This window comes from Haemaphysalis longicornis, unplaced genomic scaffold, assembly GCF_048455015.1.
Source record: "Haemaphysalis longicornis isolate Haplotype H1 unplaced genomic scaffold, Haemaphysalis longicornis Haplotype H1 scaffold_4, whole genome shotgun sequence".
Lineage (NCBI taxonomy): Eukaryota > Metazoa > Arthropoda > Arachnida > Ixodida > Ixodidae > Haemaphysalis > Haemaphysalis longicornis.
Window position 1 is genome coordinate 151,175,339 of NW_027526361.1, and position 16,128 is coordinate 151,191,466.

The window sequence follows — 16,128 nt, forward strand, 5'->3', positions numbered from 1 at the left end:
AATACACACCATACCTGTGGTAGCCAAATTATTTTGTTCTTACAATTGTCGGTAACTATGGGCGAATGAAAATGCTAAAGTGCGCAAAGACTAGCAAATATTTTAACATTGCATAGAAACCACATGTAACAATAACAAAATATACTTAATATATACGAATTAAAGTCTTTACTGCAATGCTGTTCAATGTTGATGAAATAAGCAGAAAGTATGATTGACATTGCTTCTGTATATGATTTAAGAGGGTTGTCTATTTTTTACGTTAAAAACATTGCCAACTGTGCACCGGATAACGCTCTGCGAATAAGAACACGAATAAAACTATGCTTCGTAATATATATTGCTACGCAACTAAATGGCCTCCTCAGGAACCCTACAAAATAGGCGGGAGAATATCAGGACGTGTGGCGTGTTCGTAACTAGCTTTTGCGCCACAATTCTGCCGCTCTACAATTCAGCCTCTCTATGCACGATGTTGCGTGCCTGCTTTCTTGCAAAGCTTCGTTGTCGTGCAACAAAGCCTACTTTACTGCAGATGTTATTCTCATTCGCGTTTTACCAATTAAGCAGTATGTTCACTGCTTCATGTGCCACTAGTAATTTTGTACATTAAGTACATATCGATTTAAGGCATCGCACTTGCGCGCGTACAGAGCTCTGTGTTCAGATGTCATGTAAACTTACACCAAGCTGCCCGACCAAAAAGCAGAATTCAAGTGTTAGTCATTCAAATCCTTACTTGTAGTTGATTTTATTCAATAAAAACTACTTCATATTGCGACAATCTTTTTATTTAAATGATTAATGCATGTTGCCCACAATTATTATATATCTGAACCTGTGTGCGAGCGTCGCCTCTTTTAGTGCGTTTAAAAAAGCCGCCAAGTAGTCACGTGACTGAGTTGTGTTCGTTTTATAAAAACTTGTGTACATTACGTAAAACGTACATATATAAAAAGTTTCTGCCAGAACCAGATTTCTTTTGTCTAGCGTTTGCTTTAAAACTCAATAACAAGAATACAAATGCAAATATTTTAGACAACGCGAATCAATAGAATCCACTGCGAGCCAAGTGGAGTAAGCCAGTGAATGGCGCGAAGGCAGCAGCGGCTCGAGTTGACGCATTTTTGTCGAATTCGCGTATCAAAACCGCTGCGGGATGGAAACGGCGTGACACCGGTACGAAATGCGCTGTGCGGAATTCATTGCGCACCGCCTGAAATCGTCTACTAGAGTTCTTCAGTTCGGCAAGTCGACGGCGTGCTACGGTTGAATGCGAAGCCGGAACAAAGGCTGTGTCATCGTGTTTTTTTCACGTGAGTACTGTCCCTGCTAATAATACCAAGTGAAATAGTTGTCTCGGTTAGCTTTCCGGACACATGCCGAAAAAGTTGCATATGCTGTGCTTGTTTGCTTGCTGCCTGGCGCCTCGTAAGCGTTGTGAAATCTCTCCGCCCCCTCCTCCCTATTTGAGACTGTTCTAAGCTATCGCGCTCGCGAGACCGGCTGCCGCCGCCGCGACCGTCCTTCCTCGCGGCTGCTCGCGGTCTGCGGACCGCGATATGCGTCGTGAAACTGCCGTACTCCCTGTTCTGTGGCCGTACTCGCTCGCCAACGCGCCCCTACAGCGTACGCGTTGACCGTGTGCTGGCGGCGTTGTCGGGAAAAAAAAGTTGCCAAGAGGTGAGGACGCAGGAAATGTAGTTAAACAGATGAGAATTGGCAATGTGCAAGGGGGAGAAAATGGTATGCAAATGCAGGACACGGAGAGAGAGTTCGGGCCGCGCGCCAGCGAGCGGGTACGGCAGTTCCACAACGCCTGATGTTGCCAAGCTTCACGAGCTAATGACGAAGCCCGTCTTTGAGTTCACGTAGAGTTCACAGGGGCACAGAATTCATATACGTGGAAATTGGAGGTGAAAGGCGGACATGTGGCCTCGTAGGGAATTAAGTCTCGGGGTGTGTGTGTGGGGAGGAGGGGTATTTTACAGCGCCTACGAGGCGCCTGTTCTAACTTGTTCATGCCGTCCGTATTCTTCAGCACACCCTCCTTTTGCCCTCGTCCATTAGCCCACGTCAAGCTTGTCTCGAGCGCTACTGTTGTGTTCGCTGTCTAACGGCTGCTTTTTGCACCGTCGGTCGCAGAAAACCATTTGACTGTTGGGCGGAGCGGTACAATTCTGTAATACACGGCGCTAGTTTGCAATGGCAGGCTATTCAAAAGTGTGTCAAGTGTTCCCTTTTTATTCTGTAGTTTTCTTCTTTGACGTTTCGTGAAATAACAAACCGAACTACAAAAAAAACAGTACATGGGGGGTGTAAATCGTTTTGAACCCTTTGGTGCAGCGTCATTTTTAACACTGGTCTGCCCGTATAGGCAAACTTGTTGGGACCGTTTAGTGTCCTTTTTATGGGGAAAAGCCATTATGAATGGCATATTGGAATGTATTGTCACGTTCGCACGATATTTGCAGGTAAAAAAATAGGCCCCAGTGCAAAATGAATCCTTTAATATAGGCATCAAAAGAAGCCTGGAGCATGCTAAATATTCTTTTGAAGGTAGGTTGTGCTTTTTATGATCACATAGACGGACACAAGAAAACTACATACAATTTCACGAGTAGACGGCGCCATCTTCTCGTGAAAGCGGACGTTTTTCTTGTGCCCGTCTCTGTGATCGTAACAAGAGCAACTTTCCTTCAAAAGCTTACACCAATTAGCCCGACATAAAGCTGTGCAAAATATTACATGTCCTGATCACACACTCAGAGTGTACTTTCTGTATTTAGTGAGTCGCCTGTTTGCATCATTATTGTCTGCCAGACATGTTGTCACTTGGGCATTACTCCAGCGTGCAGACCAGTGTTGCACAAGTAGACATGCTTCAGTGCTCTTCCTGTCACCCTCATCTTTTGCTCATTCTTTCAACTATCCAGCAACCAAGTCTTCATCTTCCCTCTCGTTATATTTTGTATGTACTGTATTACAGAGCCATAAACACATCAGCTTGTCTACACTAATTAAGGAGGAGGTGCTCAAGCAAGGAACAAGGTTCGGGTGGAGGCCGATCGCGGAACCAGAGGACTCTGAAGCTGGTGAGCTAACCAGGACTGGAGATGGGCCTGCGGATTCTGTGTACCAGAGGTTCCAGACGAGCGAGTTGGCTTGCAGACAACCGGGCTCGGTTCTACACCTGGCCGCGGTTGGTGGCCACGGCCCAGGATGGATCACCACACCTGCCACGCAGGGCGTGGTGCTGCCTGTGCTGCTTTGTCCGAGCAGTACACGCATTCGGGGGCCAATGCTCTGCTGCAACCTGGACCAACGATGACCCGCGGCACACATCGCTGAATGGGGCTTCTCGTGTTGGTGAGAGCATTTCCGTTTTTCTCTTCGCTTGAACTGGATTTCGGGGGCTGCACGTTGACCCTTGTGTCCTTGTTTGGTGCTAAGTTTCCCTTTCACCGTTCGCCATTGTAACTCATTCTGTTCCCTTTCTCCCGAGTTCCGTGTGAACGTGTCACACTCCTGCAAGGCCAAGAGAATCTTCGCATCAACAATTAATTTTTCCAGAAAGGTTAGAGTGTCAAGCACCATACACTTGGCTGTTTGGCATGGAAAGACCCAGCATTTGAAACATGTCATAACAGCAGGTAAAATCTTGCAGGGCTGCAGATTTTCATCGACATGGCTGTGTGAGGTTATGCGGGTTTGTAGTAGGTTTCAGGGGATATAAAATTTGCTTGTGCCTGCTTTGGACTGGCCCTTGAGACTTCGAATTGCTTGTGCGGTTGACGTCTGTGTAAAATTGTCATTTGTTGCAACTGCTCCTGCCCTTACTTTTTGCCTTCACCTTTGGCTCTATCAGGTATGGCTGCTCTTAATCCTCAAGTCCTGTGGATGTCCATGCTCACGGGGTACTTTGCCTTTTTGGAGGTTTGTATTACACTTGTCTCTATCTTAGTTCTTTCAGTTCAGCTCATAACCACCATTTGCTCTCCTAGAGATCGCATAAATATTGTTGATTTCAAATTAATTCCAAATAACGGTTGGCTACTGTTATTGCACGAAGGCATCTTTGGATGTGAAAATGCTGTGAAAATTGTTAAAAATTGAACCTTGGTGTCACTTCTTTTTTATTCCCAGAGAGGTTGTGTCAGTTTTGTGCTTTTCGTTTACGCACCAAAGGCTTCACATAAAAAAACCAAAGCTTCATAATACTGATGGGTCATTCCACGCGAAACGTTCGGGCCCAAAAATTGGCCACCGCCAATTCCGTTGAGAAAAGCAGGTGAAGGAATCCTGAAATACTATGAATATGTGGAAACCTTCATACAACAGCTGTAGAAACCCTAACGAGGATTTGAATATTCAGACAGATTTGATCAGTGGACAAAGCTTCCTCAAGGCAATATTACACTAAAATAATGCCGAGCACGGCAAACACTAGTTCGGAAAAGTTTTTTTTCCACCCTCCGGTTTTGTGAGCAATGTAACCAACATAAATGAAAACATGCAAACCAGTTATTCTCGATAGCACAAAGGCAAAGGAGACTGGGAGAGGGTAAAATAGGGGACAGAAGAAAAGGAGGGCTGGTCAGCCTTAAGAGCAGAAATTGACAAAGGGAGCAATAGAAGAATTGAAACTTGAAGGGAACAGTGCAACAACGCCTTCCCGGAGGGCTCAAATTGGTGCGAGGGGCCAAATATGGCCTACCGTCGAAACAAAATCTAAGTAAAATTATCAGGCTAGATAGAAGTTGTTCCAGACGGAGTTCACTATGTGCGGTGCGGCTTCTGTCTTCACTTGCGGCAACTTTTGCTATGTATATTGCACATCTGATATGTTTAATCATTTTTGTGGGCCACGACACAGGAAGAAGCAGTTTTCCTCCCTTCATTGACCAGGGCAGTAGTCTGATGTGAAGTGAAGTTTAGAAGCGAACACATGCCCAGAAAATGGTAGGAAAACACCTAAGAGGACTTGGTGGAGAAGCGCCACTCTAATGTAGCAGGGCCGGCAGAAGACTCTTGTCTGTCGACATTTTTTAGTGCTAGCCCATATTGTGTCTCTCATGCCAAAGCCTCAGTGAGAAATTTGAAAATATTCTGTGTTGCTTGCGTATTTCTGACTAATGTATTTCCGGCTTGGAAGGGAGCCGAGTAAGTACTGCAAAGCTAGTTCTTTCAAACTAAACAAAGCCGTATTCAGTCTTTATGGACCCTTTACTGCATGTGTTATTGCTTGCTTGCTGCAGAAACAATGCTGACGTTGTCATCTGTGTGTTTACAGCAATTCCGCGTTTTTCACAAACTTGTAATCCAGTTCCACTTCTAATACTGCTAAATGAAAGTAGTGCGGAAGTAGAGACCCTGATAATAAAGCAATTGTTAAAGGGACACTGAAGTGAATTTGTCAAGCTCCCGTTTTTGCTTGCACTGCGTAGACTGGCTCAAATTAGCACACTTTTCATCGTTTATCCGGTTGACAAATCGGTAAATATTTTACAAAGCGCAAAAGAAGAAAAACTACCATGCGCGGTTTGCGGCGGCCGCACCAACTAAGGCTGTGACGTTGGGAGGAGGGGCGCCGTGATTGGACGATGCCCAAGGTTAGCAATCAAACAAGTTTCGGTTTCGGTTTCGGTTCTGTAAAACATAACCAATGGCGTTGTTGGATGGGCATTCTCAATATCTCAGTAATCATCGCACCGCGCTTCTGCCATGTTGTCGGCTGTAAAATGCACAAGATAAGCCTCCCAGGACGGCTTGTAGTCGTAGCATTCACTAGCCGAGACCTACGCAGTGCATGAACGCCCTCCGCGTACCCGCAGACGCCCAAATGTCATGCGCTTTTCCCCCATATTTGGAGCTTGCCTCCCTCATGCCTGTATCGTAAAAAGCGTGTTCGCACCAGGCCAAGGGTCTGTTCATTCTGGCCTGTGCCCACTGCCTGCAAGCAGTCAGTGCTTATGGCAACAGCACGCCAACGAGAATTCGCTAGCGCGCCAGTGCCAGCCTGCGCGCGTTTTGTGAACTAGTTCGTGTAGCCAGGAACGTTGCGGCGCAAAAAAAGGTGAACTCAATATAGAAAACATCGGCGGAAAACAAAAAAGTTAAGTTACAAAAAAAAAAAGCACGTACCCGCGGGGATTCGAACTCGTGACTTGCAAAACACTTGCGGTGAGATATCTAGCACCCCAGACCACTGAGCCACGAAGCGGGATGCGAAAAGCCTTGCTAATATAGGGTATATATTGTACAACCGGTTTACACTTTTATTTAGTTTTGGCATTTCAAGCAGCTTAGGTGACTATTTGTTGTACTGCGCTCGTGCAGTAAGCGTCGCCCGAGTTTCCACAGTAGCTCACGTCTAGCAATTGCATTTCGTAGACGGAAAAGCGTTCGCAGATGCGTAGTCGTGCTCCTGACCGCTGTGCTTGTTCGCCCAGCGCAAAAAAGTGCTTCCGGCGCCCTAGTTTTACGCTGTACGGTAAAAATATCAGTTGATTTTATTTCCTTAGTACCTATATTGACTTCGCTGACTCTTCTCCCGCCTTCAAGAGGCCTTATATTTTCCTACTGGCGTACCAGTCAGCGAAGCGTCGCATGTGCGCTTGTGCAGCGCTTGTGTGAAGCGGCCTTGACTTGGAGCTAGATACAGTGTGCAAACAAACCAAGTAAAGAAAGGCACATTCTTCCATTCACAAACGTGTCCTGGCTTCGTTTCAATTGCGACCAAGCAATTTTTTTTAACCTCCTTGATTGCGACGACCCGCCGGCGGCCGGCGGACGAAACGCTGGGCCGACTGACTCTGTCTGAAGGCCGGGGAGGCGTGCAGTAGCGCGCAGCCAATTGCCAGCTCATCCCCTCCTGACGTCACACGAAAACGCCACAGAAAACGGGCGAGCGTAAAGAGAGGAGGACAGCATTTTCGAATTAGTTTTTCTACTAAATAAAATCGCGTAAACGCGCCTAGAGTGGTCGAAACATGGCCTGGGGACTCCGAACTACAATTTGCGCTAGCAATCCCGCAATGTTTACATATCACTTCAGTGTCCCTTTAATACACCGTGAAAATATGAGGAACGTAGCAATTACCACATTGCATTTGTTAAGCTGGAGCCCTGTGGATATTTTTCCTTATGGCCTCCTCTATACTCTTTTGTTGGTCCCCCACATCTTAGTAATTTCCATGTCAGTGATATGTATTTTTTTTATCATTAGATGCAAGAGGGGTGGATACACTGTCCTGCGGCCTGTTTTGCTGAATTAAAGTGGTGTCGAAGCCTTCAGAGAAGCACTGGTAAGTACAGCAGTAATTACTTTTAATGAAATCACTTTGCAGGAGCTTTGGAAAAATTGAGTGTTGCTTCTTTGTGTGGTTTTAGAATTTTTAGAAAAACGGTTGTGTCAGCGAAATTGCTTAAATTTCTTGGAATCGTTCCCAGTCTTCAAAAATCATCTATCGATTTCTCTATAATCTTGCTCCGAATAATCTTCCAAAAAACAAAACCGAAGAAGCAGACAAAAAAGGCATATTGTGAGCTGCTAGCTACCAACCTTCAAAACAACTACCTGGTCTGATAACCACGCCACCACTGTGACACCGTGACACACCTCCTAAATTTCCAATACGGACCCTGGCATCAATGAATATCTTGATGTGTGGGTGGGTTTTGTATTTTTAAGCTATTTTGGCAGTGATAACGCTCGTTTCTCACGAAATGGTCTTCCAGATCAGCCTAGTCATGCTAATACTACAAGCAATTAGGTTAAAGCTCCCATATTCAACTCATAGAAAGCTCTCACACAGTTGCAATTTCAACAACTTCAGCCAACGTAGTCATGAATAAAATGAGCCACTAGAAAAACAGTTGTCTTTAGTAACAGTTTTCTAAGAAAAATAGCTTGGTTGAATTTGTCTCATGACAGCTGATTAAAGCTAGAGTTTAAAGGTAATTCTTTTTCTGTGAACGAAGCGATGCTTCTTACTACTAAAACCTGTCCCGAACATCAAAACGCTCGAGACGGCCCGAAAATCCAGAAGCTGCCGTATGCATTACGATGGTCGCTAAGTACACTACTTCTGGCGTTGACGCTGATATCTGCTAAGAATAGACTTCGGAATATGGCACGCAGACAGGGCGGTAACTTTCTTTTTATCGCAGAAAGTCTACCAATTTTTGGGGTCTAACAATTTTTGGGCAATAAAAATGGTAAGGTAAAAATTCGGGATGGGACAAAAACTGCTTGGGGCTGAAAACAAAACTCGTTCACTGTCAGTTTACTATCATGCACCTGTTGAAGCTTTCACTTGCTGGTTGTTATAATCTTCTGGCTCACTTTTCTAACCCTGCTTTCAGGAATGAGGTGCGATGCACTGGAACAGTGCCCAGCTAGCTATCCCCGAGTAACTGTTGCGTGACAAATGAAAAAGGCGTTCAGCTCTATCAGGGTTCGCACAGGTCCTTGAAAACCTTGAAAACCCTTGAATTTAGAAGTGTCAATTTCAAGGCCTGGAAAGTCCTGGAATTTTTAAAGGGTCCTTGAAAACCCTTGATTTTTCCGGAGAGAATCAATGGCCCTGTCTTTTCACAAGAAGTTAAAGTGTTTGTCGTGGATTTAAGGTGTTCACAAATGTAAAAAAAACATTGTAACAATCAAGTTTCAGTGTATTGCGTGAAATTACAAGTTTGGTAGATTTTAATTATTACGAAGCAACATTGGGAGCAGGCATTTGTCAATCCAATCTATATCACGATGCAATCCAGTGAAAGCCAGCTTCTGTTCTCTATCTTGCATCTTCCATCTAGTCTATGGACGGTTGCTCATTGCATGTTTGCTGTTCCTCATACGCTCCATTGACGTTTGCTTTTACGTAAAAATGGTGGACGTGTACATAGTTCATCCTGCCTTGAAGCAACACTTGCTCGATTTAATTTCAGCTGATACTCTTGCTGACAAAGCAGGAGATGCAGGCAGCATTAACCAAGTTTTGAAATCAATCAGTCTCAGCAAAACACCAAGAAAAAAGAAAAACCTCTAAATACCAGCCATAAAATAAAAAAATGAAGCTGGGGGAGCATTTACGAACCCGTTAGCGCCTATCTAAATGTACACTAATGTGCTTAGATATTTTGCAATAAAAAACTTTTGCTTTATGTTGGAAAAGTTATAAATAATTCCTGATAAAACATTAGATGGAGTCCTTGAAAATGTGTTTTGTGGTCCTTGAAAACCCTTGAATTTTTGCTTTTGAAGCCTGTACGAACCCTGTCTATGAGCCTCCTGCATTGCACCTCCACCTAACATTTTAGAAAACAAACAATACCAAACTTGTGGCAGACTCTTTCAGAATATGTAGTTTTACTGAGGAGCAACTCTAGACCTCCGAAAATATCCTCGTACAGAATCAAAACTGAAGCCAATTTTAAGCTCTCTCTCCTTGCCTTAACTGATGTCCGATGACTTGAGGTTATCAATTGACTTTCAACTGGAACTCTTATTGCACAAGTAAGGCATGGGTGAAGTGAAATCACAAACGGCATGCTTTTTTAGAGGAAAAGTAGTGGGCAACGAAGGCGTTAAGGCAAATCGGGTTGAAGTTCTCTGTCTAGTAGTGCCAAATATAAATTGCGCAATGCAGAAATGAAACAAATGACAGGAAAAGGGCTGAAAATGCTTAGTGCACTTGTCAGGCATGCGGAGACATCCACGAATACTTTGACTGAAAAAAAGCTACCCGTCCTCTAAACCAAAGCTCACTAGTGCATACCCGGTGTAATTTCTGGTAGTCCTCACCTTTAAACGCAGTCGGATTGCAAAGCTGACGACATCATTTGATACTTGACTTCTGTGAGCCATTTGATCAAAAAATCTAATGGTAATGCAGCGTAACCACAAGTGACATCCTTTTTTGTATAGCGCAGCAGCCATGGCACCTATTGAAACAACACATGCTGCTCAACCCTCAAAAACACCGTCAGAAATTTCAGTGTAGCCAGAGCAGGAAAATTAGAACTGATTCTAAAACTGCAGTGCCTAGACTAACCAGTGGGATGCGTTAGTTGCAAGGGAAATGACAACATGGATATCAGGAATATACAGCATTGATGATCGGTGATCGGTGCTTTATATTGCCGATTTTGTGATGTTGTAGTTGTTTCTCATGTACCCCGGTGGTTAGTCTAGACACTACACGTTTAGGCAACCTTGAGATTTTCGGCAGTTTTTTGCAAGGTGAGGTGTGTATGTTTTCTCAGAAGGGAGCGTTGCAGCTGCGCTTGATAAAAAAGCATGTGACTCGTGGTCATGCTGCATTACCATGGAATTTTCTTGACCAAAAGTCTTCCAGCAAGCCAAATGCCAAATCATTTTGCCAGTTTTGCAATCCGATGGCAGTGACAGATGATAATTACCTGGAAATGACACCAGCTTTCCACTACTGAGCTTTGGTTCGAAGAAAGGGTCGTTTTATTTTGTGAAAGGTTACTTCTGAAGGTTCCCCGCATGTGTATCAAGTGGACCTGGCATTTTCAGCCACTTTCCAGCAGTTTTCATTCTGATTGATTGATTGTAGGGTTTAACGCGCCGACACAACGCAGGCGATGAGGCGCGCCGTAGTGGAGGGCTCCGGATTAATTTTGACCACCTGGGGATCTTTAACGTGCGCCGAAATCTCGTACACACGGGCGTTTTTGCTTTTCGCCTCCATCAGAAAAGCGGCCGCCGTGGCCGGGAATCGAGCAGTTTTCATTCTGTTTGTGTGTTGCAAACCTAATATTTCGTGCTACTACGCAGTTACCCAACTTCAAGCCGATTTGCCATAGCACCCCCGTCGCCCTCTACTATTCCTCGAAAAAAGAACGCCTTTTGTGATATCGCTTCACTCATGCCCTACTTTTGCGATAACAGCTCCAGCTGAAACTCAAAAAATAACACCAAGTCATCGGATATCAGCTCAGACAAGTAGAGATTTCCAATCAGCCTTGAACACTGCCAGCTGTTCACTGGCCAGTTTTGTTAGTACGAGGCTATTTTTGGAGGTCTAGTGTTGCTTCTTGCTGCAACTGTCTATTCTGGCAGTCTCCAAAAGGTTTGATATGGTGCCTTTTTGAAAATGTTAGGCAGCACTCTTTTCGCCGTGCGAAAGCTTGCTGGGCACAATTCTAGTGCTTCGCAAGTTATTCCTGCAAGCAGGGCTACCATAGCGAGTCAGAAGATGACAATAAACCGCAAGTGGAAGTTCTGGTAGATAATTGATGATCAGAATGTCAACAAAAATGCACCACTGAGATTGGTTTTAAATTCCAAGTGGATTTTTTGGCATCTCTTGCTTGCCGTGAATCTGGTGCTTGCTGTAGTCCTTAATAAGATGTTTTACATCACGTGGGGACTAAGTTGGTCCCCTAATAATATCGAACCATTTCAGAGAACCATCCAAAATTGTGTATTTTGGAATGAATGTTCGGCTTCACCACGAGACGCGGGCGCCATGCGTGCAAGCACCACGTGGGCACCACGGGGACAAATTAATTTGCACTAGAATTTTTTCTTCGACAGGATTTTTTAATGTAAACCTTCAAAATGCGTATTCTAAATTTTTTCCGCTATTGGTGGTTTGTTACACACAACTTCTCTTTTTTTCATTTTTCTTTACGGTGACAAAATTTTGATTTGGGTTTTTTTTTTTTTTGCGATCATTATTTATGCAAACATTACACAACTGGTGCTAGCAAGGGCGTTGAATCATCTTCATTTTTGCCACTGCACTATGTGCCTAACCAACACATTTAGCAAAAAGAAATGTTTTCTTAGAGCCCTAAAAACTGGTCAATTTTCTGCGGTAACAAAAGAGTTGAAATCAACGCTGGTGTGAGCTTTACTGCATGACTCTGAATTTGTGCAGAGAAGCCCCTCTAGTGCATGAGAAGTTCGAGAACAAAAAGTTGGACATCCAAAGTCAATAAATTGGGATAGGGAAACTAATTATTGTGGCATGTCCCATCAAGGCTGTAGTGTCAGCTTTACTGCATCGCTCACAACTCGTGCAGAAAAGCCCATCCAGGGAATTAGAAACTTTGGAACAAGTTTTGTGCCAAATTTAATTTTATGAGAAGTTAAAAAATCAGGGTACGGAAACTAAACGCGTTGACAATAATTCAAATAGACAAGGGGTTTAAAATTTTTTCTTGTGGCCACTAAAAACATGAAGAAACCGAGGCACGTAACAAGGCAGTGGTGCCCTTTGTACTGACAACTTAGGTTTCTTTTCCATCAGTAATAAGTGTGATCTAGATAACTACAACTGTAAGCATTATTTAGTGCTTCATGCTTTCACTTAAGCTAAAAACTGTTGAAGGAAAAAACGAAACGGGGTGCAGACATTGCATGCAGAGTAGAAAATATAGTCAGCGTATTGAATAACTTTAAAAAAGCGTCAAAGTTAATCAGTGAAGCGTAGATAGAAGGTTCAGACAAATTGCTATCAAGCCTAAAAGCAAAAGAAAAGTGCAACAAGCAGCACACCCAGCGGTTTTTGCCCAGGGAATGGGGGGAATCTATGATGTGTTGTTCCCATCTGGAAAGTCGATGTATCCAATTTGTCCCTTGGCGTTTTGCATGTACCCACTAATTGCAAATCATGCAAGTACAAGCCTTTCTTGGGCCAAGTTTGACTTCTGAAAAGAAGCTAAAGCACTGATTTGGGAGCTTTTAGATGTTTATTACATAAAAAACAGGAGCACAGTGAACCTGTATTGCAATGAGCTTGAATATTTAGAAACTTCGCTATGATTCCTTTGTTACCATTGTGCGGCCCACTATTAAAGGGTGTTATTTTAGGCGATGCACTCAATAAACTTAGTTGCAAGCAAGTGCTTGTCCTGTCATCTTCTATGTCATGTGCTATGGACTCGACTTTTTAAGAACTATGTACCAACTTGCCTCATGCTTTTTACTGAACAGTTTGAGTTAGACTTTGTACCTCTCCAGTGTTTTGCAGTGTCGAGCATGCCCTTTGTGCAGCAGGTGTCTCAGTTCACTTACTGCTTTGTTAATCGTGCTGCCTTTAAGCTTTACATAGATATTTTCATACCATCAAAAGGGGGGAGTAGCAGCCTTTTGCACTCATAAATTCTTAGTCTCCCTCCCTGGAGCTTTCAGATCCTCTTTATGGATGCAATAATTTTTGAAGCCTTTGCATTTCTGGGGTGTCCATATGTAACTTCATACATTATACATATGTTCCCTCATACAAAATATTTCATAACAAAAGCCAAATGGCGAAGCAAGGAAATGTAATGGCAAGAGGTGTGCTCCTCGCCCTCTTTTTTGTCAGGCACTGGGCAGTTAGCCTGTTGTTGATGATTTTACTGTGCTGGCTACAATTTCATTTTGCTTTTGTCTTATCGTTCAATTTCTTTTCATTGATATTTCTGGCAGGTCCGAGACAAGGCCTGGTCCGAGACGCCAGGACCCGAGGACACCTTGCAACGCTTGTGCACGGCTTGTGAAGATTTCTGGATTGACTTCATGGACTTGTGTAAGAAGTCTGCCTTAGAAAAACAGCAACAAGGAAAGAAGCCTTTAAAAATTATCGCAATTTATTTCCACACCAGTTTAACCTTGCACCAGCAGGTATGCAAACCTGGTTAACACAAAACTTGTTTTTGTGATTTAATATCATGCCTGTTAGTCTAGCAAACCTGCGTTGTGACAAGCCATAGCAAGCAGTAAAACATTCTTAGTGTATCTGTATTTTTAGGCTATTTGCTGGTTATTTTGTAATTTAAAACAGCTGTGATACCCTAAGCTGGCTTTTCATTCAAATGTGTATCACTTTCGTCTTTAATAAAATAATTTTCAAGTACTTTTGGTTTGCTTTGCTATACTTGTATGAAACTGCTCATGAAGCTGCATGCATGTGGGCTAAAATTGCACTTGCACATATACTGCAATGATTCCACCAGCAGTATTACTGACCATCTCTGGGAAGGTCACCCATACACTTCCACGACTCTGTCGCCATAAGCATCACGGGACTCTTTAAAAAGGGGCATCCTCACAACTCTTGTTACAGGGTCGTGATGATCATCAGGCAGGGGTCCCGTGACTCTCTTTTTTCTTTCGTGGCAGTCAGTACTGACTCTAAGGAGGTAGTCACCCATATTCTACTGTGACTACTGCGACGGGGTCCGTGTGACCCCCTTTCAATAAGAGTAAGCGTGACTCTGCGAAAGGGGGTCGATGAAGAGTCAAATCTGTGGCAAGTAAATACCCCCCAAAGAGGGTCACAGGGACTCCTTTTTTTCTTAGTGTGCATTTACAATCGCAAGTTTGTCTTCAAGAGACAAAACCTTGCGCTTCCTCGGCACGGAGCTCATTTTCACAGCGAGCGCTCACAACGATACCCACGACGTCGCCGCGCTGAGAATGCGCTACGCCTAACAACAGAACACCTACCGGACCAGCCTAACCAGAGTGCGCTCGCCCGTTCGGCACGGCAGCGCCACCAGACGTCACAAAACATCGATGCTCGCATGGATGGCACGCACTTGCTTGCTGCAATCGTATGCGTTCTACCCGCCATCTTGCCCCATATTGTTTCCCCTCTTATATAGAACTTGCGCGTTGTATTTACAAATTTTTAGTAGTGTTACGGCTCAAAATCATAAATGATCAGTGCCGCGAATTCGTTACATTCAGGTCGATTACCGCAACACCTTCGTTACGTGGAGGTCACAAATACATGGACTTCTATGGAGATGGAGTTGGGGATTGGAAAAAATTTGTTAAATCCAGGAATTCGTTACATGGAGGTTCGTTACATCCAGGTTTAACTGTATTGACTGATTGAATTTCCACAGTGATACTTGGGTTTGTTGCTACCGTATTGCAAGATTTAGTGGCGCAGATACAAAAACATGAAAAGTAAGGGCACACAGGTGTGTGTCCCGTGACTTTGTCCGCTTCTGCGCAAACGGTACAAAATTTGATTTTCTAGGACTGTAAAGCATAAAAAATCTAACGCTGTTTATGGAACACACAAGGTTGAAACGCCAAGCTTTCTACGATACAAACGCAAAGTCCACAATGCAAAGTGCTGAGCTAAGCTAATGGGGTGATTATGATTTTTAGAGTGTAATTGGGTCATCTGAATATGCTGCTTCGGTTAGCTCAGTGTTGTCATTGATTTGGACTTTGGCGGATAGGAGTGTGGACTTTTCATTTGTATCGGAGAAAGCTTCGCCTTTTTCATCCTGCTCCTCTTCGTCTTCTTATTATTCTTTTTCAATATGTGTCCTCCAAATTTGTAAAGTTGGCTTTCCTACTTCGCGTTTTATCAACGACACCACAATTTGCCCTCCCATTGTTTAAAGTTGGCTTTCCTGCGCTGAGTTTATCATCATCATCACCACCGTAAGCCCTCCCATTTGATAAAGCTGGCTTTCCTGCAGTGCGTACAGCCGTAAAAGCGCCATGAGTGGGCATAGAGAGGTTCACTTTAACAATATTTTTGAATATGTCGTATCAGAAAGCAATCATCTACAATACATACCATACCTGTGGTAGCCAAATTATTTTGTTCTTACAATTGTCGGTAACTATGGGCGAATGGAAATGCTAAAGTGCGCAAAGACTAGCAAATATTTTAACATTGCATAGAAACCACATGTAACAATAACACAATATACTTAATATATACGAATTAAAGTCTTTACTGCAATGCTGTTCAATGTTGATGAAATAAGCAGAAAGTATGATTGACATTGCTTCTGTATACGATTTAAATGGGTTGTCTATTTTTTACGTTAAAAACATTGCCAACTGTGCACTGGATAACGCTCTGCGAATAAGAACACGAATAAAACTATGCTTCGTAATATATATTGCTACGCAACTAAATGGCCTTCTCAGGAACCCTACAAAATAGGCGGGAGAATATCAGGACGTGTGGCGTGTACGTAACTAGCTTTTGCGCCACAATTCTGCCGCTCTACAATTCAGCCTCTCTACGCACGATGTTGCGTGCCTGCTTTCTTGCAAAGCTTCGTTGTCGTGCAACAAAGCCTACTTTACTGCAGATGTTATTCTCATTCGCGTTTTACCAATTAATCAGTATG

At 43.6% G+C, this 16,128-nt stretch overlaps 1 protein-coding gene across 2 annotated transcripts; it reads left to right on the plus strand.

Annotated features, from left to right (window-relative positions):
* The first annotated feature begins 239 nt into the window (after window positions 1-239).
* Window positions 240-13,866, plus strand: LOC144179440 (uncharacterized). Of its 2 annotated transcripts, none has more exons than XR_013324228.1 (5): window positions 240-1,316; window positions 2,990-3,095; window positions 3,172-3,936; window positions 7,229-7,307; window positions 13,448-13,866. XR_013324228.1 is itself a non-coding variant. In XM_077707795.1 (5 exons), the coding sequence occupies exons 2-5, from the start codon at window positions 3,117-3,119 to the stop codon at window positions 13,516-13,518; spliced, it is 471 nt and encodes a 156-aa protein (XP_077563921.1). In that variant the 5' UTR covers window positions 241-1,316; window positions 2,990-3,116; the 3' UTR covers window positions 13,519-13,866. The 2 variants fall into 2 exon arrangements, 1 of the variants encoding a protein (XP_077563921.1); XM_077707795.1 differs by having other exon boundaries at window positions 241-1,316; window positions 2,990-3,369; window positions 3,869-3,936.
* Window positions 13,867-16,128: the final 2,262 nt, after the last annotated feature.

Excerpts from the sequence above, each read along its gene's own strand:
- LOC144179440 (XM_077707795.1), top strand. The coding sequence starts at position 3,117 with ATGGGCCTGCGGATTCTGTGTACCAGAGGTTCCAGACGAGCGAGTTGG. Across the intron at positions 3,370-3,868 it reads GAATGGGGCTTCTCGTGTTG|GTATGGCTGCTCTTAATCCT; the intron begins GTGAGAGCATTT and ends TGGCTCTATCAG. Across the intron at positions 7,308-13,447 it reads AAGCCTTCAGAGAAGCACTG|GTCCGAGACAAGGCCTGGTC; the intron begins GTAAGTACAGCA and ends TATTTCTGGCAG.